Below are 22,151 nucleotides of genomic sequence, written 5' to 3'. Positions count from 1 at the left end.
TGGGGAGATCAGTACATGCACACTGGCCTTCCAATCGCTGACTTTGCAATCGTCAGCCTCTGTGACCCCCCCCCCTCTCCGATCGCCGGCCTCTGTGACCTCCCCCCCTCCGATCGCTGGCCTCTGTGGCACCCCCCCTCCCCCACCGATTGCCAGCTGCTGTGACCCCCCCCCCCCCCCCCCCCCACAATTTCCAGCTTCTCTGAGCCCCTCCAAGGCCAGCCCACCAGTCCCGACCCCCCCACATGGCCAGCCTAACCTCCCTCCCCATGGCCAGCCCAACTCCCCTCCCCAACCCCAACATGGCTGATTTCCAGCGCGAGGCTGGTTACACTTAAAAAAGGGCCTGGGAAAGTCGTAATCAGCTGGATGCCGGTCGCGAATTCCACTACAGGCCGCCCCGCCACTGACATTTCCCGGTCCACTGCACTACTCAATCAGGATGTGGAGATGCCGGCGTTGGACTGGGGTAAACACAGTAAGAAGTCTCACAACGCCAGGTTAAAGTCCAACAGGTTTATTTGGTAGCAAAATCCACTAGCTTTCGGAGCGTTGCCCCTTCGTCAGGTGAGTGAGAGTTCTAGTCACAAACAGGGCATATAAAGACACAAACTCAGTTTACAAAATAATGATTGGAATGCGAGTCTTTACAGGTAATCAAGTCTTAAAGGTACAGAGAATGTGAGTGGAGAGAGCGTTAAGCACAGGTTAAAGAGATGTGTATTGTCTCCAGACAGGACAGTTAGTGAGATTTTGCAAGCCCAGGCAAGTCGTTATGGGGGTTACAGATAGTGTGCCATGAACCCAAGATCCCGCTTGAGGCCGTCCTCATGTGTGCGGAACTTGGCTATCAGTCTCTGTTCAGTGACTCTGCGCTGTCATGTGCCGTGAAGGCCGCCTTGGAGAACGCTTACCCGAAGATCAGAGGCCGAATGCCCGTGACCGCTGAAGTGTCATCGACACGGATCATCGACACAGATCATCGACACGGATGCCATCATCTCACGTGAGAACACCATCCACCAGGTACACGGTACATACTCTTGCAACTCGGCCAACGTTGTCTACCTGATACGCTGCGATAAGGATGTCCCAAGGCATGGTACATTGGGGAGACGATGCGGACGTTACGACAACGGATGAATGTTCTCTTGCCTGGTGATTGTCAGCACAGCAGGCCAGGAAAATCGCACCCATGGTGTCAAATTTTGTTTGGTAATTCTTCTGCCTTGAGGTGAGCTGCTACATTGAAGGGGTTATATTAATACAAGTTGATATTATTTGCTATTTTCAAAGCTGCTCATTGATCATCTGATAGGGCAATCAAGAAGATAATGGACATCTGTGATAGTGACTGCAAGCAGGTTTTTAATTACTGTAAATTGTGAATATGTAAGTGACCTGACATTTAAGATGTCTCAAATTTCATCCCCAAAATCATCATTTTGCATATGCTTGGCATATAACATGACAGGCTATGCTCATATTAGCAGAGTGCAATTTTGCACTCTACAAATGGATGTTTTACTTACTGGTACCTTGTAACTAGGTGTAAGGGATCAAATAGGCAATATGGGCTGTGGGCAAAGATGAGCGGGAGTTTAAGACTCACCCATATAGAGCAGACCTTTGTGTGGTTAAAACAAAAAAGATGGCGCTCGTGCACACGGATCCTGCTGGCTCACTTTTACACTCAGTGTGTAAGTTGACCCCCATTTTTGGAGAGACTTTTTAAGGCTTCAAAAATTCAACTTATATGCCAACATCGATGGTATGTTAGAACTCAGAGAGTAATTGAAGAATGTATTGACGATTTGAGGAATTCTGAGTAGATCCCAAGATATGGTGGAGTTTGATGTTTTAGAGTTACTTATATAGCAGCAAAGGATCCAAGACATAAAAATGGACACAGAGCTATAGTCCTTAATAGAATTATAGTCCTTAAAGCAAAGCAGGGTGTGAGCTCAAATAATAGTCACACTAGGATGAACAAAGAAATAAGAGCCTCAGATATTTAATTTCTCATCAAAGTCTGGAATTATTCTCAGATACTGAACCATATAGTGAATTTATTTCAAAGGGAATTAAGTTAAAAACAAAAATAATATCTTGTTTAACATGAGTTATAGACAAGCTGCAAGAAAGGATTATGAGAGATATATTACACAGATATCTTGATGGAACCGCTATATGGCGCGAGGGAGTGGGGGAGGGAAGATGGTGGTGTGGAGCACCAGATGAACTGAAGGTGATGGCTTAAGTGGTTGGTGAATGTGCTCAATGGTTCCAATGCTTATAAGTTCATCTGTTAGAATAATTTCTTCAAACTGGCTTAATTTTTTTGTTTGGCTTCTTCTAATGTGCACAGTCAATTTCTATTCTGTGGTAAAATCCTCCATCTAGTGGCATGTCCATCTAGTGCATTTCAGAAAAGTTTCTAGGTTATGTAAACAAGCTGCTGCAAAATACCTAAATATGATTTGTCAGAACCTTATTCCAATTCTCCGACCCTTTCATGAGGAATTTTCTCCTGTGAGTGCCATGGGCACTTTGGGACAATATTATAGTGTTATTGATGCATAAAGTACTTGATGCGCGACAATCAAGCACGTGGAACAAGGCTTCAGTATTGAAGGCTTTTATTATCAAACAATGGAACTAACTAACACGAGTATACCAGTTCAGACTGAAGGGGTCCTGCCGGAGCAGAGGGTCTTATACCTCTCCTCCGGAGGCAGGGCCCCACCGGGATGTGCCATAATAACATTTACAACAGGTAAACACCCTAACCCAACAACATTATACAACCCCCACAGTGACAACACCCTAACCCAACAGTAACCTAAGAACAACCCCCAGTGGTAACCAACGATGGTTCACCACATTCACCCCTCCTTTAAAAACAAAGGCCGGCGGGGTGCAAAAAACAGGTCATATGTACAAAATTCACAAGTCCAGACAGTCTGGAGGACCGCACCGTCGCTGTGATCTCCTCAACACCGGTTGCGAAAACGGAGCAGGTGCTTGCGGTGGCGTTCTCTCCAAAACAGCGTCCGGCTGTCCCCTCAAGGACTCCCGGGCCGGTTGGCCCTGGTGAGGCGATGGTGCAGGGGATCCTGGAACCTTCGGTGGTGGCGCCGATCTCCGAGTCTCAGGCAAGCTGTACATGGGAGTATAACTGTTATGCACTGGTCCCGGTGCTGACCGCGCCACGTCTGGGGAAGAAATAAGTAGTAGGGGATTCGTGACAGGGGGTATGGGAGCGACAGGAGTTGCTACGTCCCCTGCGGGCGCCAGGTCTCGAATGGAGACAGTGTCCTCTCGCCCGTCAGGATATGCCACATAGGCATACTGAGGGTTGGCGTGGAGGAGTTGGACCGGTTCGACCAAGGGGTCGGACCTGCGAGCCCTCACATGTCGCCGCAGAAGGACGGGTCCTGGGTACGTCAACCAGGCTGGTAATGAGATCCCCGAGGACAACTTCCGAGGGAATGAGAACATCCTCTCGTGGGGAGTAGCATTGGTTGCCGTACACAGGAGGGAGCGGATAGAATGGAGCACATTTGGAAGGACCTCCTGCCAACGGGAGACTGGAAGGCCCCTGGATTTCAGTGCCAGTAGGACAGCCTTCCAGACTGTAGCATTCTCCCTTTCCACCTGTCCGTTACCCCTAGGGTTGTAGCTCGTGGTTCTACTAGAGGCAATCCCGAATGAGAGCAGGAATTGCCTCAAGTCGTTGCTCATGAACGACGAGCCCCTGTCGCTATGAATGTAGCAGGGGTACCCGAACAGGGTAAAAAGCTCACTGAATGCCTTGATGACGGTGGCAGTCGACGTGTCCGCACAGGGGACAACAAACGGGAACCGGGAGTACTCATCTATTATGTTGAGGAAATAGACGTTCCGGTCCGTTGAGGGAAGGGGGCCCTTAAAATCCACACTCAGCCTCTCGAAAGGGCGAGTGGCCTTGACCAATTGTGCCCGGTCTGGTCGATAAAAGTGCGGTTTGCATTCTGCGCAAATCCGACAGCTTCTCGTCACTGACCTGACATCCTCCACCGAGTAGGGCAGGTTGCGGGCTTTGACGAAGTGGTAGAGTCGGGTGACTCCAGGATGACACAGGTCATTGTGGAGGGCCTTCAAGCGGTCCTCCTGCATGATGGCGCATGTTCCGCGCGAGAGGGCATCCGAGGGCTCATTGAGCTTCCCTGGACGATACATAATATCGTAATTATAGGTGGAGAGCTCAATTCTCCACCGCAAGATCTTATCGTTCTTGATCTTGCCCCTCTGCGTGTTACTGAACATAAACGCCACGGATCGTTGATCCGTGATCAGAGTGAACCGCTTCCCCGCCAGGTAATGGCGCCAGTGTCTGACTGCCTCCACAATGGCCTGAGCCTCCTTCTCCACCGCTGAGTGCCGAATTTCGGGGCCTTGAAGGGTGCGGGAAAAGAACGCGACGGGCCTGCCTGCCTGGTTTAGTGTGGCGGCTAGGGCGAAATCAGATGCATCACTCTCCACCTGGAAAGGGATGGATTCATCCACCACGTGCATCGTGGCTTTCAAAATGTCGCTTTTCAAAGCCTTGAAGGCCAATTGGGCCTCCGGCGTGAGTGGGAAGGTCGTGGACTTGATGAGCGGACGAGCTTTGTCCGCGTAGTTGGGGACCCACTGCGCATAATACAAAAAGAACCCGAGGCATCTCCTCAGTGCTTTCGTGCTAGCGGGCAAGGGAAGTTCAGTAAGGGGGCGCATACGGTCTGGATCAGGGCCAATGACCCCGTTTTCCACCACGTATCCAAGGATGGCTAACCTGCGCGTACGGAATACGCACTTCTCCCTGTTATAGGTCAGATTCAGGCGAGATGCAGTGCGCAGAAAGTGTTGGAGATTCGTGTCATGGTCCTGCTGGTCATGGCCGCAGATGGTGACGTTATCCAGGTACGGGAAGGTAGCCCACAACCCGTTCTGGTCCACCATTCGGTCCATAGCACGCTGGAAGACCGAGACCCCATTGGTGACACCAAATGGAACCCTGAGGAAATGGTATAGACGACCATCCGCCTCAAAAGCCGTATATTGTCGGTCCTCTGGGCGGATGGGGAGTTGATGGTAGGCGGACTTAAGGTCTATGGTAGAGAACACTCGGTACTGCGCAATCTGATTGACCATATCAGAAATGCGCGGGAGAGGATACGCATCCAGCTGCGTATAACGGTTAATGGTCTGACTCTAGTCGATGACCATCCGAGGTTTGTTCCCGCTTTTGACTACCACGACCTGCGCTCTCCACGGACTAGCACTGGCCTGTATGGTCCCTTCCTTGAGGAGCCGCTGAACCTCAGATCTAATAAAGATCCGGTCTTCAGCGCTGTAACGCCTACTCTTAGTAGCGATGGGCTTGCAGCCTGGTACCAGATTCTTAAATAAGGATGGTGTAGTGATTTTCAGAGTGGAAAGATTGCATGCGGGGCGCTTTGGGCAATTTGGAGGCTGCGGCTGATTCCCTACTGCCAGTGAAGGGAGTGGCCCACCGTACTGTAGGATCACACTCTTCATGTGGACCATAAAATTTAGTCCGAGGAGTATTGGCGCACAAAGGTGAGGTAACACAAGGAGCCTGTATTGCTCGTAAATTGTGCCCTGTACCTCTAGAGTTACCATACATCGTCCTTGGATCGGTACAGACCGGGACCGGGATGCCATGGAAATTGTCTGCTTGGCAGGTAGAACCCGGAGTCCACACCTTTTAGCAGTGTCAGGGTGTATGAAACTCTCGGTGCTCCCACTGTCAAACAGACAATTCACAGTACGACCATTTACCTTGATATCCATCATTGAATTCTCAAGCCTGTGATGCTTAGTCTGGTCCAGGGAGATCGACGCCACCGTTGGCCCCTGGGCGTCACTGCATGCCGCCGATGTTGATGCTGAGGACCCCTGCTGGTCGCTCCTAGTCGTCGTGGACCATGATGGCCGCCCCCATGAATCGCACGTGGGCGAGGGCGCCAAACGTAGCGACTCCTGGTGGTCTTCCTCCTCCTCCGTCAGCCACGATGGCGCCGTCCTGGATTCGCACGTGGTCGGACCTCGTGGGTACTGCGACGCCGAAGGAGATTGTCTCCGCTCTGGAGGGTTACAAGCTGCACTGCCGTTTTTGGACTTCGACCTGCAAACTTTACCATAGTGGCCTTTTTTACCGCACTGGCTGCAGATTGCCGTTTTTGCCGGACACTGTTGCCGTGGATGCTTGGCCCCACCGCAAAAATAGCATCGCTGGCCGCCTGGAGCTGCCGCCGTCGTCGGATCGATATGGGAGCGCGAGCTCGCGGGGCGAGGAGGGATTTGAGCTTGCTCTTGCCACGTTGTCTCCACGTGGTCCTCGGGGTACAGCGCCAAGCTTTTCGACGCCGCTTCCAGCATCTCAGCCATCTCCATCGCTTGGGTCAAGTCGAGGTTCCCTTTTTCCAGTAACTTAAGCCGGATGTACGAGGACCCTACCCCTGCTACGAACGCGTCTCGGGCGAGGTCGTACATGTATTGTTCGGCTGATACGTCTTTACAATCGCAACCCCTGGCAAGCTGCAGGAGCTCATTGGCGTAGTCCTCCATGGTTTCGCCCGACTGCCGACGTCGTGTAGCGAGGAGGTAACGAGCGTGTATCTCATTGGGTGGTTTCGTGTATCGTTTCTTCAAGAGCTCGACGGCCCTCGGGTAAGTGGTGGCCGCACGAATCGCGAGATAAATCGTGTCGCTTACCCTTGCGTGGAGGACTTGGAGTTTGTCGCTGTCTGTAGTAATAGCTACAGAGGCTGCCAGGTAGTCTTCGAAACACTTCCACCAGTGGTCGAAGGTGTTAGCGGCACCGACCGCACGTGGGTCCAACGCCAGACGATCTGGTTTCAAGATCTGTTCCATACTCTCTTTTTACTGCTGAGAGTTTTCTGTTTGATAATAAAATTGATGCGCGACAATCAAGCACGTGGAACAAGGCTTCAGTATTGAAGGCTTTTATTATCAAACAATGGAACTAACTAACACGAGTACACCAGTTCAGACTGAAGGGGTCCTGCCGGAGCAGAGGGTCTTATACCTCTCCTCCGGAGGCAGGGCCCCACCGGGATGTGCCATAATAACATTTACAACAGGTAAACACCCTAACCCAACAACATTATACAACCCCCACAGTGACAACACCCTAACCCAACAGTAACCTAAGAACAACCCCCAGTGGTAACCAACGATGGTTCACCACAGTACTGAACCCCTATAATGCAGCATGATGGACAACATATTATCAGGTTCTCTATCACAGGTTTACCACTGGAATCCTTACTATGTTATGTTGATTTATTTATTCTGTGCACAAGGCAAATGAAATAATCTTTCTGTGGTTTCCCAATAAAGGACGCTGATGCCTAGGTGCAGTGCAACTCAGTGTTTTCCGGTGAATAAAATCTAACCTCTGAATATGCATGCCAACATGTTGAAGACTGTGCTGTGCTGTTTTGTCCCATTGTTTTTTACTATATTTAGCACTACTATTTTCCATCTTGGGTAGAGTTCAGCATTAAGTGCATTGCAAATACAAAGGAAACCAAGTGCCCAGAGGATTCAATTGTTACTTCTTTTGTTAAAGCACAATAGCCTGCCTTTTTTTATGTGGTTGAAAATTTCCTGCATAAATGTATTTAATTATGGTGCGGTGCTAAATCCATTGCTTTGAGGGTATATGAAAACATATTCTTGTAGCATGACATGGACTGTGTGAGATAAGTACTAGTGTGTAAATTGAATATATGTGTTTGTTAAAAAGAGTTCAAAAGGGTGCCACAATTTCTCAGTGCAGTTACTGTAGATGCATTTGAAAGGCTGCGTGAGTGGAATTTTTTAATGTTATTAAGATAAGGTTCACTGATTCTTCACTTGCTGTGTACAGCTGTAACTGAGGGTAGCAGGGAATGGAGTGTCAGTAGACCAATGTTGTCCCCCTATTTCTCACTCATCTAGCCTTTAAACATGGCTGATGTTGGCGACCCTACAGGAAGGCTGAATAACGTAAGACACAATCTGACATTTAACATTGGATTAATTTTTCACAAGGTAGCTAAAAAAATGTCTGTAAGTGATCCAAGACGATGGGCGGGATTCGCTGGTCTTCCCGTGGCATCTTTCTTGCAGTGAGAGGTGGCTTTTCCCTTTGGGGAAATGGGTGGATTTCCCATTGACACCACCCCGCATCGCCAGGAAACCCATGGTGGGGTGGGGGGGGGGAGGGGGGGGGTGTTGGTTGCTGTCAACGGAACCAGAAGATCTCGCCAGCATGAACAGCCAGAAAGCTACAGCCGATGTATATTGTGATACACAAACCGTTTGATATGCAAGGGTGGGATGTATAATTCAATTCTTTTGTCAAATTATTTGATGACAATGGGCAGAATTTTCCACTCTTTGCATAAGTGCTGGCCGAGGTGAGAAAGCAGGCCAGCTGCATAGCTGGCTTTGCTCGGTAGGTAGCCCAGCAGTGTGTGCAGGAGAAATCTGTAAGTGTGGTTCACGCCATCATGCTGGCAGAGCCGGAAAAAGCTGGCAATGCCGAGAATCCTGAGATCAAATGGCGTCCCAATCTCCGATGGAAAAGACAGGACTCCTCCCCCCTCCACACGCACAAGGAGAAACCCCACACACTAAACAAGGGGACCACCCCCCAACAGAACAAGTGACTACCCTCCGCATAGACATGGGGAATCCCCCACACGCACAAGGAGAACTCCATCCTCACTGATAGAGGAAACCCCCCCCCCAATGGAGCTCCACAGAGCGCGCCCCCCCTCTCCCCCCTCCAATGGCACTGTCCTCTGACCCCCTTTGCCAGAGGTCAGTGCCAGGGTACTGCTCAGCCATGGCCCTCTGTGCACCGACAGTGGGTTCCCTTTGACTGGTCCCAGTTTTTAAAAACTTGTTCGAAGGGTGAGATCCCAATCTGAGGGATCTGGGGAAAGCACTTTAATTAGATTATAATTTATTTAAATGAGGGTCCGGACCTTTCTTGTTGGGAACCTTGTTATGTCCCCGGTGGTGGATGGAGCGAATCAGAAAATGAGATTTTGCCAGTGAGATTTTCATTTTACAACACTCACGAGATATTTTGTGCCCACGGAGCCCCCACGGGGAACGTGAACGCAAAAACAAAGTGAATATGTGTGTTACAAGATTAGAATTCTGTTCTAAATATTCTCTTGCTTTTTATAAGTACTAGCCACTCCCATCAGCACTCTAAGCCTGATGGAGGTGATTCTCTCTTCTCTCTCACGCGTAGGCCGTTTACTGGGCTTCCCGCTGGATGCCACGGCCTCTGTGAGTCTCCAGCCGCTGGATTTCTGGCACCGTCAGCTCTGTGCCAGAAATCGGTGCGGAGCTGCATGCATTATGTAAATACTTACTTAAATCTAATTTACATTGAATAGCGAGTGAGTCCAGGACTGAAGTCTGGAGGCATGCTAGCCTCTCCCCCCACCCGCCAGGAATGTTTCACTCCAACAGTGTTTACAACAGCTCCCCACTTGCGGGGAGCTGGTGACCCGACCCCACTGGAGTGAAGGGAGGCCATCGAGGCCCCCCAGAGGGTTGGGGGTAAGGGGGAGTGCCATAGAACCATAGAACCATAGAAAATTACAGCTCAGAAACAGGCCTTTTGGCCCTTCTTGTCTGTGCCGAACCATTTTTTGCCTAGTCCCACTGACCTGCAATAGAACCTTGGGCATTGCCATCTTGGCAGTGCCAGTTTGGCCTCCTGGCACAGCCCAAGCAGCAAAGTGGCAATGCCTGGGGGCACATTGGCACTGCTCATCGGACATCGGGCAGTGCCAAGCGGATGGAGCCAGAGTGGGTGGGGCCTATTGGGGCAGGGCCTATAGGGGGAACGATCAGTACAGGTACGGAGTTCCCGCTGCCATTCTGCAAAAGGACCACAGGCAAAGGGAGGGAAAGGAAGTTGGCCATCCAGGTGATGGGTGGGGTAGGGGGTGGGGGGTCTGCCAGATGGGTCGGGACTGCCGGGAGTGGTGGGGGGGGGGAGCAGTTCAGGAGTGCAGGGTCAGGGAGATTGGAGCTGGCAGAGGGATGGGAAGTTATCGTGGCTGGCCCAGATAGGCCCGGGAGGCCAGCGATCAGGGGTGGGGGAGATCGGAAGGGTAGCGATGGAGGGCTGCGGGGCTGGCCAGTGATCGGGCTGGCCAGCGAGCGAGAGGCCAGCAGTGCGGGGCCACTGCGCATGCGCCGATCTCAGCGCTGACAGATCAGTGCATGCGCAATGCCCGCTCAGCGCTATGCTGCCGGACTCCCGGACGGGGATAGGCCCCTTCCACTGATTTTCAATGTGAATCTCGCTAGGGCACTCTGCAGTGCACAGAGCGTGGGAGATTCATTAAAAAAATCCCACTAAAATAATTGTCAGAAGTTACTCCAGTTTTCACGCACATTCGGCACTTAGAATTTTTTTAGGAGAATCACCCCCGAGATTTTTGAATTTTTTACTTCTCTCCCGATCACTACCCATCAGTGTTCGGGGATTAACATTCACACATTGTTAAGGCAAGATACATTGCTGCAGGCCATTAAAGCCTTAAAGAGTTTAGGGCAATTATACAACAACATTGTCAAAGAGTAGCTATATTCAGAATTTGTCTCAGTACTAGCAGAGTACCCTGATTTACTGAGGGTTCTGCAGAAATATTATTGCAACAAGTGTACCAGAGGTGGGAAACCACTTTTGTGCAAATTTGTGGCAGATGGCCAGACAAGTGAGCCAGTATGCCCAGGAAGAGGTGGTGACATATATTACTAGCAAGTTGTACTAAGTAGGAAACTCCAGCACAACTCTAGATTAATATTCCATTACTCCATAAAAATAATACATATTACATCTGAATGGCATGTAATTACTTTCCAATGATAAAGTTATGGAGTATTTTTAGAGCTTTGGTGAACAGTACAGTGCACTTGTAGCAGTTTCCTTTAAACTAGATATTCCTCCCTTCAATTTTCAATTATTGATCACCGATAAACTCTTCTACCCACTGTACCTGTGCTAGGGATGTTCACACTCATTACATGTATCTCTCTCTGTACGGTCTTTGTCAGCAGAACACTCTGAGGATGTAGTGTCAGAGATTCACAGCAGAGAAGAAGTAGGGGGTCTGGTCCTCACTTTCCCAGTTCTTTTTATTATTCTTTTTATATTGTTCCTTACTCTTCTCCAGAGCAAAGTAATTGAATATACTTAAGGCTAGGTATGACAGATCTTTGATCTATAAAATGTTCAAGGGTTATGGGGGGGCAGGCAGGAAAGTGGAGTTAAGCCCACGATCAGATCAGCCATTCCTACTGAATGGAGCAGGCTCAATGGCTTACTCCAACTCTTATTTTTTTATGATCTTAAGGAGCTGATTCAATGAAAAGTGCCACCTTCAGTTCTCATATTGGTCCAGATTTCACAGTCAATATTGAAGCAACACTGTCCTCAAAGAAAGCTGCCAACAAAGATCCAGCATCTTCTGTGGTGTGGATTTCCCCTTTCCCAATGTCAACTTGAATCTGGATTCATGCATCCAGTCATCGTCATCAAGCAGGATAAGTAGTCAATTACCTTGATGTATTCTCACAGAAACCAAACCAGGAGATTTATAGATGACACTGGACTTTTCGCTGTGAATTAAAATTTTATAGAAAGCAAAATAAATTTTTTAAACTATTTTTATTCATTCTTGGGACATGGGTGTTGCTGGCTGGCCAGCATTTATTGCCCATCCCAAGTTGCTCAAGGGCAATTGAGAGTCAACTACATTCTGTGCATCTGGAGTCACATGTAGGCCAGACCAGGTAAGGACAGCAGATTTCCTTCCCTAAAGGGCATTAATGAACCTGACGGGTTTTTCCTGACAATGATTTCATGGTCATTAGTAGATTCTTAAGTCCAGATATTTTTTATTGAATTTAAATTCCACCAATTGGCATGGCAGGATTTGAACCCAGGTCCCCAGAAGATTAGCTGAGTTTTTGAATTAATAGTCGAGCAATAATACCACTAAGCCATCATCTCCCTGGAAGGTCACTGGAACGCGCTTATGGAATTAAGGTATAAATTGATACAGCATTTGAAAAGTTATAATTTTTCTAAAAGTGTGCAGCTTTTATAATAATGGAGAAATTTGACATTCCACACTCTAAAGTTATGTGGAAACTCCCAAGAAGGATTCCCCATTGCATCTTTGGGGCACCCCCCAAATCCTACGCTGGGGAATCAGGAAGTTATGGCTCAATGTAAAAGTGGAAGTTTTTGTCAGTTCTATAACTTCTGCTTAATTGTGGTCTGGAGGAAGCAAAGAATCTCCCACAACAGCTTCTGGATTGTTGCATTTAGCTGCATATGTGCAGACTCCAATAGTTGCTGTCAGGGGTGTCATGACAGCAAACACTGATAATTTTACCATCACTGCTGAATTCTGATAACCTTCTCTCGCAGTCCAGGGAAATGAAGGGATGGCACGGTGAGAATGAGGTGTAAATTCCACACAGAGTGACCCAAGCTGGGAATTGAACCCGGGTCCCTGGCACTGTGAGGCAGCTTGGGTCACTGTCTTGTGGAGTTTACACCTCATTCTCACCGTGTCTGCGTGGGTTTCCTCTGGGTGCTCTGGTTTCCTCCCACAGTTCAAAGATGTGCTTGGCCATGCTAAATTCCCCCTCAGTGTACCTGAACAGACACCAGAGTGTGGCAACTAGGGGATTTTCAGAGTAACTTCATTGCAGTGTTAATGTCAGGCAACTTGTGACTAATAAATAAACTTTAGGAAGTCAGAAGATTTCAGTAACTGATTGTAACCAGCACTTAAGGTTTGGGCATACTTTAAGCATAAATTTCCCTCATTTGTACCTTACCATTAACTTTCGATTTACTTTGTTGTTTACTGCTTGAGTTACTCTGAAATGCGAGGAAATTCTGAGTGGAGTTCCCCAGGGACTGTTACTGAGATTGTGATTGTTTCCAATTTATATCAACGAACTGGATATAGAAACTCAAAGCAAAGTGGTCAAAATTGGGAGCGGATTTCAAACTAGGAGGTAGTTCAATCTAAGGTTGCAGTTCAGGAAGAACAAATGAGTTGGACAAAATAGGTGGAAATTTAGTATAGATACTTGTAATTTTCTGCACAAATGAAAAAAAAGATACATATTCTCTGAATGGTGCCCAGAAAACTGAGTGTGTTGTGGACTTGGGGATACAGCTGCTACTTCTTTCTGCTAATTGTGCATCCAAATTCCAGCAGGATGAACAAGTGCATGGAAGTCAGGAGTTTTAAGTGCAAGTGAGTTATTCCCCAGACCACTTCCTTTTGGGTCTGGGAATAATCTGGGTCTGGGAATCTTTTATGTTGGTTCAATTCACCCAGATCAGGCCTTATCCACAAAAATGGCAATGCCCACAGGTGACCATTGCAAGTTTCTGCTGAATGTGACTGCACTGCTTTGGAAAGGCTCTTGATCTGTTTCTGCTTCCTCTTTTCTTTGGTTGTGTTGATATCACAGGCTAATATCCACACTCCGCCAACATTTATATAGGTAGCACTGGTTAACCCAGGTGTGACCTGGTGAGGTGGTCATCTTATGCAATAATTCTTGTTCTCAAGAATTATTACATCTTGATAATAAAAACTTTTAAATGGAAGTAATCTAAAGGCAGGTCCTGAAGAGTTCAAGTGATGGAGCTGTGACTCTTTTAGCAGCTTGTTGTGTGCTGGAATTGTCCTTGGGAAGAAAGATTGTTGATACCCTGCCTTAGAAACAAATGGTCTTTGTAGTTTGCGTGGATGACTACCTCATGTTTTGTCATGGCCAGAGTGTACTAGGTACTTGTTTTTGTCAATCCCCATCAATCCATTCCATATTTTGTGAAACATAGCCTATTTTTCTCCCTCATTTGTTGTTGTGATTCCCATTCCAAATCTTTGATCAAGGTTATAATGCTGGTGTATTCCCGATTTGTGCAGAAGTGTGCACAAGTCCTTGAATTGCTTCAATTTAATTTATATCTCTCGCCCCGTAAGGATCTCACACACAAGACGTACATACTCCAGGATTGGTCAGCTATAATCCTTATTTTCTTTTTGCCAAGGATCCTCTTCAGAAATCCAAGATCTCTGTTTGCTTTGGATGTTATCTGCTGAATGTGGAATCCCCATTGAAGATTGCTTTTAAGGTATGGTTGTGTATTGGAGAATTTGATTACAGAACTTTAAGCTATCTCTTGTTGGTAATACGCGTGACATAGTATTTCTTGGCAGTAGCTGCCAACTCCCATTTGTCCTACCATTTTTACAATTTCAGAATATCATCTTACAGTGATTGATATGATCTTGAATTCTAGGGGATTTTCACAATAATTTCATTACAGTGTGAATGTAACCTACTTGTGACTTAGAAATAAACTTTAACTTTAAAGAGGCGCTCATTTTTTTCCAGCACACAGGCACAAATAGATAAAGTAAAAGTTTATTTATTAGTCACAAGTAAGGCTCACATTAACACTGCAATGAAGTTACTGTGAAATTACCCTAGTCATCACAGTCCAGTGCCTGTTTGGGTCAATGCACCTAACCAGCACATCTTTCAGAATGTGGCAGGAAACCAGAGCATCTGGAGGAAACTCACACAGACACGGGGAGAACATGCAAACTCCACACAGTGACCCAAGCCAGGAATCGAACTCAGGACCTTGGCACTGTGAAGCAGCAGTACTAACCACTGTGCTATCATGCCACTTCGCTGTAAAAGGTTTTAAACTTCAAAACTATTTAATTTAGTAAGAAATTGACTGGTGTGCAGCAATGAAAGGAGTAAATGGTTCAGGATAGATTAAGTCATTTTGGTTACTAATGATAGTTGGACAACTTTATTAAACTACTTCTTCTATGTGATTGACACATTTTTAGCTGTTTGAATAAACTGTTTCAGGCTACTATTCTGGAATACAACAATGAATATTTTTTAATGGAAAAATAGAATAAATAATTATCTTATATTATGTTGTTTGATTGAACTAGTGCATGAAAGATTTTATATTTGTCATTATCCAAATGTACCACTGTAGTGGGTTGGATCTCAAACAATAACGAGACGGAGTACAGGAATGAGATAGAGAATCTGATGAACTGATGCGGTGACAGAAATCTCTCCCTCAATGTCAACAAAACGAAAGAGATTGTCATCGACTTCAGAAAGTGTAGAGGAGAACATGCCCCTGTCTACATCAATGGGGACAAAGTAAAAGGGTCGAGAGCTTCAAGTTTTTAGGTGTCCAGATCACCAACAACTTGTCCTGGTCCCCACATGCCGACACTACCGTTAAGAAAGCCCACCAATGCCTCTACTTTCTCAGAAGACTCAGGAAATTAGTTGTGAATGTAGCCCAATCCATCATACAAACCAGCCTCCCATCCATTGACTCTGCCTACACTTCCCGCTGTCTCGGCAAAGCAGCCAGCATAATTAAGGACATAATTCTTCCATCGGGAAAAAGATACAAAAGTCTGAGGTCGCGTACCAACCGACACAAGAACAGCTTATTCCCTGCTGCTATCACACTTTTGAATGAACCTACCTTGCATTAAGTTGATCTTTCTCTGCACCCTAGCTACAACTGTAACACTACATTCTGCACTCTCTCGTTTCCTTCTCTATGAACGGTATGCTATGTCTGTATAGCGCACGAAACAATACTTTTCACTGTATGCTAATACATGTGACAATAATAAATCAAATCAAAATCAAATCAAATTAAATCAAAAATGTGTCTGGTGTACATTTAAACTGTGCCCTACCCAGTGCAATTTCAGGTGCATTTTGCGTGCAATTTCTGATTGTGTTCCAAGTGGAAACTCTAGTGTAAAATGACAGCTTAAAAAAAGACCTTTCAATCAATCTCTTATGATTCCTAAGACTTAGTCTGCATCACAACAACTCTGAGCTGAACTAGTATTATGTAGAACAGAATTGTGTGGAAAATCTTTGGAAAGTTTAGGTACATGTAGGCTTTCCACTATCCATGATGTTCCCATTCCATATTGTCTGATATTTACTTGGTTGCTATTGTGCAGATAATCTTCAAGTTTGTTAATCAATTTCATTCATTCACATTAAAGTAAGTCCAATGGGTCCATAGCTACCTGCAGCTGCTTTGTCAATGTTTTTGAAATTGGTCACCATATTAGCCTATTTTCATGCTTCTGATGTATTTCCAGTTTTCAATTATTAATTCATTCCCAATGCCTCACAAATCTACTTATTTAATGCTCTGAGATAACTGGCAGTGCATGGAATCCTTCGTTTATTTATGAGGTCCCCAGTGGACAGTCATCCTGGATGACTAAATGTTGCCAAGTCACAATGGAATCTAACACACTCCCAGCATTGTGCTAGCGTGGCTAATCACTCTAATACAGACTTGATGATTCACATGGCCTCTCTTTGTGCTGTACTCTTCTGATTTTATGGCACAGAATTTGGAGTTTCAACATTGATTTTATGGTAGAAACATGGGCTGTCTTAAATTACATTTTTCTTCCAATGATTATGAAACATTCCGTCACTCTGACCCAGATTCTGTCATCAGCAGCAAAGGAATGGCGCTTGCCACTGACCTGGAAGAAAGCTGCCCACAAGTACTGAACCACAGGAATCATAGCAGGCGAGGACTCGTCTACTGAGGTAGTATGGGCTGAGGTTAGAAGCAGGAAAGGAGAGGTCACCCTGTTGGGAGTTTTCAATAGGCCTCCGAAAAGTTCCAGAGATGTAGAGGAAAGGATTGCAAAGATGATTCTGGATAGGAGCGAAAGTAACAGGGTAGTTGTTATGGGGGACTTTAACTTTGCAAATATTGACTGGAAAATCTATAGTTCGAGTACTTTAGGTGGGTCGGTTTTTGTCCAATGTGTGCAGGAGGGTTTCCTGACACAGTATGTAGATAGGCCAACAAGAGGCGAGGCCACATTGGATTTGGTACTGGGTAATGAACCAGAACAGGTGTTAGATTTGGAGGTAGGGGAGCACTTTGGTGATAGTGACCACAATTTGGTTACGTTTACTTTAGCGATGGAAAGGAATAGGTATATACTGAAGGGCAAGAGTTATAGCTGGGGGAAAGGAAATTGTGATGCGATTAGGAGAGGTTTAGGATGCATAGGTTGGAGAAGGAAACTGCAGGGGATGGACACAATTGAAATGTGGAGCTTGTTCAAGGAACAGCTACTGGGTGTCCTTGATAAGTATGTACCTGTCAGGCAGGGAGGAAATGGTCGAGTGAGGGAACCGTGGTTTACTAAAGAAGTTGAATCTCTTGTGAAGAGGAAGAAGGAGACTTATGTAAAGAGGAGATGTGAAGGCTCAGTTAGGGCGCTTGAGAGTTACAAGTTAGCCAGGAAGGACCTAAAGAGAGAGTTAAGAAGAGCCAGGAGGGGACATGAGAAGTCTTTGGCAGGTAAGATCAAGGAAAACCCTAAAGCTTTCTATAGGTATGTCAGGAATAAAAGAATGACTAGGGTAAGATTAGGGCCAGTCAAGGACAGTAGTGGGAAGTTGTGCGTGGAGCCTGAAGAGCTAGGAGAGGCGCTAAATTAGTATTTTTCATCAGTATTCACGCAGGAAAAAGACAATGTTGTCAAGGAGAATACTGAGATACAGGCTATTGGACTAGAGGGGATTGAGGTTAATAAGGAGGAGGTGTTAGCAATTCTGGAATGTGTGAAAATAGATAAGTCCCCTGGGTGGGATGGGATTTATCCCAGGATTCTCTGGGAGGCTAGGGAGGAGATTGCAGAACCTTTGGCTTTGATCTTTAGGTCATCATTGTCTACAGGAATAGTGCCAGAAGACTGGAGGATAGCAAATGTTGTCCCCTTGTTCAAGAAGGGAAGTAGAGACAACCTTGGTAATTATAGACCAGTGAGCCTTACTTCTGTTGTGGGCCAAGTTTTGGAAATGATTATAAGAGATAGGATTTATAATCGTCTAGAAAGGAATAATTTGATTAGGGATAGTCAACACGGTTTTGTGAAGGGTAGGTCGTGCCTCACAAACCTTATTGAGTTCTTTGAGAAGGTGACCAAAGAGGTGGATGAGGGTAAAACAGTTGATGTGGTGTATATGGATTTCAGTAAAGCGTTTGATAAGGTTCCCCATGGTAAGCTATTGCAGGAGATACGGAGGAATGGGATTGAGGGTGATTTAGCGGTTTGGATCAGGAATTGGCTAGCTGTAAGAAGACAGAGAGTGGTGGTTGATGGGAAATGTTCATCCTGGAGTTCAGTTACTGCAAGGATCTGTTTTGGGGCCACTGCTGTTTGTCAGTTTTATAAATGACCTGGATGAGGGTGTAGAAGGATGGGTTAGTAAATTTGCGGATGACACTAAAGTCGGTGGACTTGTGGACAGTGCGGAAGGTTGTTGCAGGTTACAGAGGGACATAGATAAGCTGCAGTGCTGGGCTGAGAGGTGGCAAATGGAGTTCAATGCGGAAAAGTGTGAGGTGATGCACTTTGGAAGGAGTAACAGGATTACAGAGTACTGGGCTAATGGTAAGATACTTGGTAGCGTGGATGAACAGAGAGATCTCAGTGTCCATGTGCATAGATCCCTGAAAGTTGGCACCCAGGTTGATAGGGTTGTTAAGAAGGCGTACGGAGTGTTAGCATTTATTGGTAGAGGGATTGAGTTTCGGAGCCAGGAGGTCATGTTGCAGCTGTACAAAACTCAGGTGCGGCCGCACTTGGAGTATTGCGTACAGTTCTGGTCACCTCATTATAGGAAGGATGTGGATGCATTGGAAAGGGTGCAGAGGAAATTTACTAGGATGTTGCCTGGTATGGTGGGAAGATCTTATGAGGAAAGGCTGAGGGACTTGAGAATGTTTTTGTTAGAGAGAAGAAGGTTAAGAGGTGACTTAATAGAGGCATACAAGATGATCAGAGGATTAGATAGGGTGGATAGTGAGAGCCTTTTTCCTCAGATGGTGATAGCTAGCAAGCGGGGACATAGCTTTAAATTGAGGGGTGATAGATATTGGACAGATGTCAGAGGTAGGTTCTTCACTCAGAGAGTGGTAAGGACGTGGAATGCCCTGCCTGCAACAGTAGTGGACTCACCAACATTAAGGGCATTTAAATGGTCATTGGATAAACATATGGATGATATTGGAATAGTGTAGGTTAGATGGGCTTTAGATTGGTTTCACTGGTCGGCGCAACATCGACGGCTGAAGGGCCTGTACTGCGCTGTAATGTTCTATATTCTATGTTCTAGGGGCAGATCATGGAAAGGTCTGCTGACCTTGGGTAGAATTTCTTGGTTTCGGGGAAAGCACGGCTGGAAAATCAAGCCCCATCTCAACCATTGTTGATGCTCTCAAATGACTTGCACAGGCCCCCTTTATCCTTTTGGGCTGAGGCTCCCTGCAACTACATCTGAGCACTGGACACCGGGACTTTACTGTGCAAGTGGCATTGAATAAGGCATTTGATTGCATATGGGCAAACACATGTAACAATGCTGGGATTTCCCTCCGTGAGACATGAGAATTGGGAATAGTGCTTGGGACATTTTCAGTCTGTCCTAGATTTGCTGAGAGATCAAGGAGATGAAACCAGTAAGCCTTGGCTAAAATCATTCAGGTAAACTCTTAACCGAAGCTACATCTCTTTGGTCTAATAGTATTTAAAAAAAGGAAGAGAGTTTTCCCTATGCTCTGGTCATCAGTTAAATGTAGCAATGGGTTATTCATCTCATTTGCTATTTATGGAATTTCCTGTACACAAATTGGCTGCCACAACAAGTGATTGTCCTTCAAAAAATGTCCCAAGGATATAATAAGGTATAATATGTGAGACTTCTTTCCTTTCTCTTTAAAGGTCATTTGCCATTTGTCTCCTTCCCTTTACAGTTCCGATAATAGGGAGTTGATTCATGGTCAAGCAGCTAACAGGAGTTTATTCATCTCACACCATAATAGCCACACATTTACAAACAAAATAAATGAAAACTAAGTTGAAAGAAGAGCTTCATATAAATTTACTTGCTCAAGCACAAATACAGGAAATATCCACTATTCACAACTTTATTCACTGATTTGAAACAAAATAAGGAACTGTATTGTCCAGAGCACCAAGATATGGAAACAATGGCATACTGTTATAGTTATATTCAGTGACGGAAAACATTATTTCTGAGCATCTGAATAAAACTGCAAAGAAAATGTGAGCACAATAAACAGAAATTCACAAATATCTGAGGGGAACTTAAGAAAAATTTTAATGAACATTTTTGACAGGACAAACTTTAAACTAATAGTTTTTCCTTTATCTAACATTTGAGAGGCAAGAAACTTAGAAAAAGTTATAAACTTAGGTTCGCTTATACAAAAAGTAATAAGTTGGGAAGGTTGAACATTTTCTTTTGTTTCCCTTCAGTGCATTACCGAGCTGTAGTCTGTGGACCTTTTGAAATGTGTGGATAGGCACAAAAACGGTGCATTATAGCTAATTAAAATAGGTTGTCATTGAATTAACTTCCAACACTTTTTGAAATTCTTTTTCAAACAACAGGATCAAAAGAAGCTATGAATAAAACACTCCTACCTTTTAGAATGTGAAACAAGACGAAAAACAGGAAGACAGTTACTTTTAAAGTAGCCATTTCTCTGCTCCCTTTGTGCAGAAAGATTGACTGAAAAGTATTTTCCCGACCTTGGTTTGGTTTGCAAGTGGAAAAGGTGTACAAATGCCTGGGTCTGCACTGATTATTTCTGGTGTTTCCTTTCAAAGAATGGGAGGAAGTAGCATGAAATCACATGGGAATGAATGCCACTGACCATTTGCTTTTCTAATGCCCTGTTCTGATTCACAGGGTCTGGGAATTGTACATCTAAAAATTCACAATGAATTGGCAGCATTTGTATTTTAGTTGAAGTGTAACTCCAGAAAACATTTTTTTTTAAATTATCAAATTATATTAGCACGCTAATATCTCTATTCGATACTCTAAGATTTATTGTTATATGATTATTTTTTCCTCTGTTCTGTAACGGAATGTACACCAAGACATTGGGAGACAGTTTATAAGTGTATAGAATGGTGTTGGAAAAGTAAATTATAAATGGCTCTGCTTTCTATCATTTGTTGAATGTCACTACTTTTCCTTTGATTCCTCCTCTTGCTGAAATCTCTTTCATCTCAAGATACTCTCTGATATTTTTTTACTAATTTTCAGGACATCTTGTCAGCATTTCCCTTTTTGCACTCACTTTACTTCTGCTTTCCGCTCCATCGCGTTCAGATCAAAAACCAGCCAGTCCATCAGTTGCACTGCACTGTGCCATGGAACAGAGGCAGACAGTTACATGCACAATCCGTTTTTGAACGTATTCCAAAATTGGTAACTAATTATAGGACGCCAGCTCATGGGATGTCTACCTCAGAACCGTTTGAATCACAAAACTTTGCTAGCTAGTATGACCATACTGGTTTAAAGTGGCCTTTCAAAGTATGGATATTAGCTTTATACACCGAGCAGGAAGCAGGTGGTACAGGAATTAAAATCAATGCAGTTGACCTGCCATTCACTTGTGCCCTGCAGCCATCCATCTTCCTGCTGTTGATTCAAAGATAGTTTGTGGTACCTACATAACTCAGGCACCAGCTTCATGAATACATTCAAATCAAGGTCCTGTGACATAGCTAGGACACCAAAGCTATTTTTTACTGCCTATTAGACGAAATGGCCACTCCGGACACTCCAATCAGTAGAGCCTGTCAGCCAAGAAGCAAAGGCCTTCAAAGATAGGAAAAATCATTTTTATACTGTCACAAGCAGCAGAGGAAATTGATGGCAGTCATACAGTTACCTTACTGCCAACGTAACAGCTTCTGGGCAGATATTGCATCACCCAAAAACTGGCAAGCAGCATCAGGCATTGGATAACAATAATACTAACCCTATCAGCAAAACAGATTTTTGTGTACATAAGAGAAACAAAAGAAGACATTGCAAAGAGAAAAATTGTAAATGTTAATCAGATCATGCTTGCTGACTATGGATGTAAC

General features: G+C 45.3%; 1 protein-coding gene across 2 annotated transcripts in view; it reads right to left on the bottom strand.

The window, feature by feature from the left end:
* Positions 1 to 20,849, bottom strand: part of LOC144505488 (uncharacterized) — a 47,183-nt gene extending 26,334 nt beyond the window's left edge. Inside the window, exon 1 of one of the 2 annotated variants that reach the window (XM_078231607.1) lies at positions 20,688 to 20,849. In XM_078231607.1, the coding sequence (XP_078087733.1) occupies positions 20,688 to 20,745 (58 nt within the window). In that variant the 5' untranslated portion in view covers positions 20,746 to 20,849. The remainder of the gene's footprint in view (positions 1 to 20,687) is intronic. The other variant, XM_078231605.1, reaches the window with a different exon arrangement.
* Positions 20,850 to 22,151: the final 1,302 nt, after the last annotated feature.

Source organism: Mustelus asterias, chromosome 16 (genome assembly GCF_964213995.1).
Source record: "Mustelus asterias chromosome 16, sMusAst1.hap1.1, whole genome shotgun sequence".
Classification (NCBI taxonomy): Eukaryota; Metazoa; Chordata; class Chondrichthyes; order Carcharhiniformes; family Triakidae; genus Mustelus; species Mustelus asterias.
The sequence above is the reverse complement of the archived record's forward strand: the minus strand, read 5'-3'. Positions and strand labels throughout refer to the sequence as shown.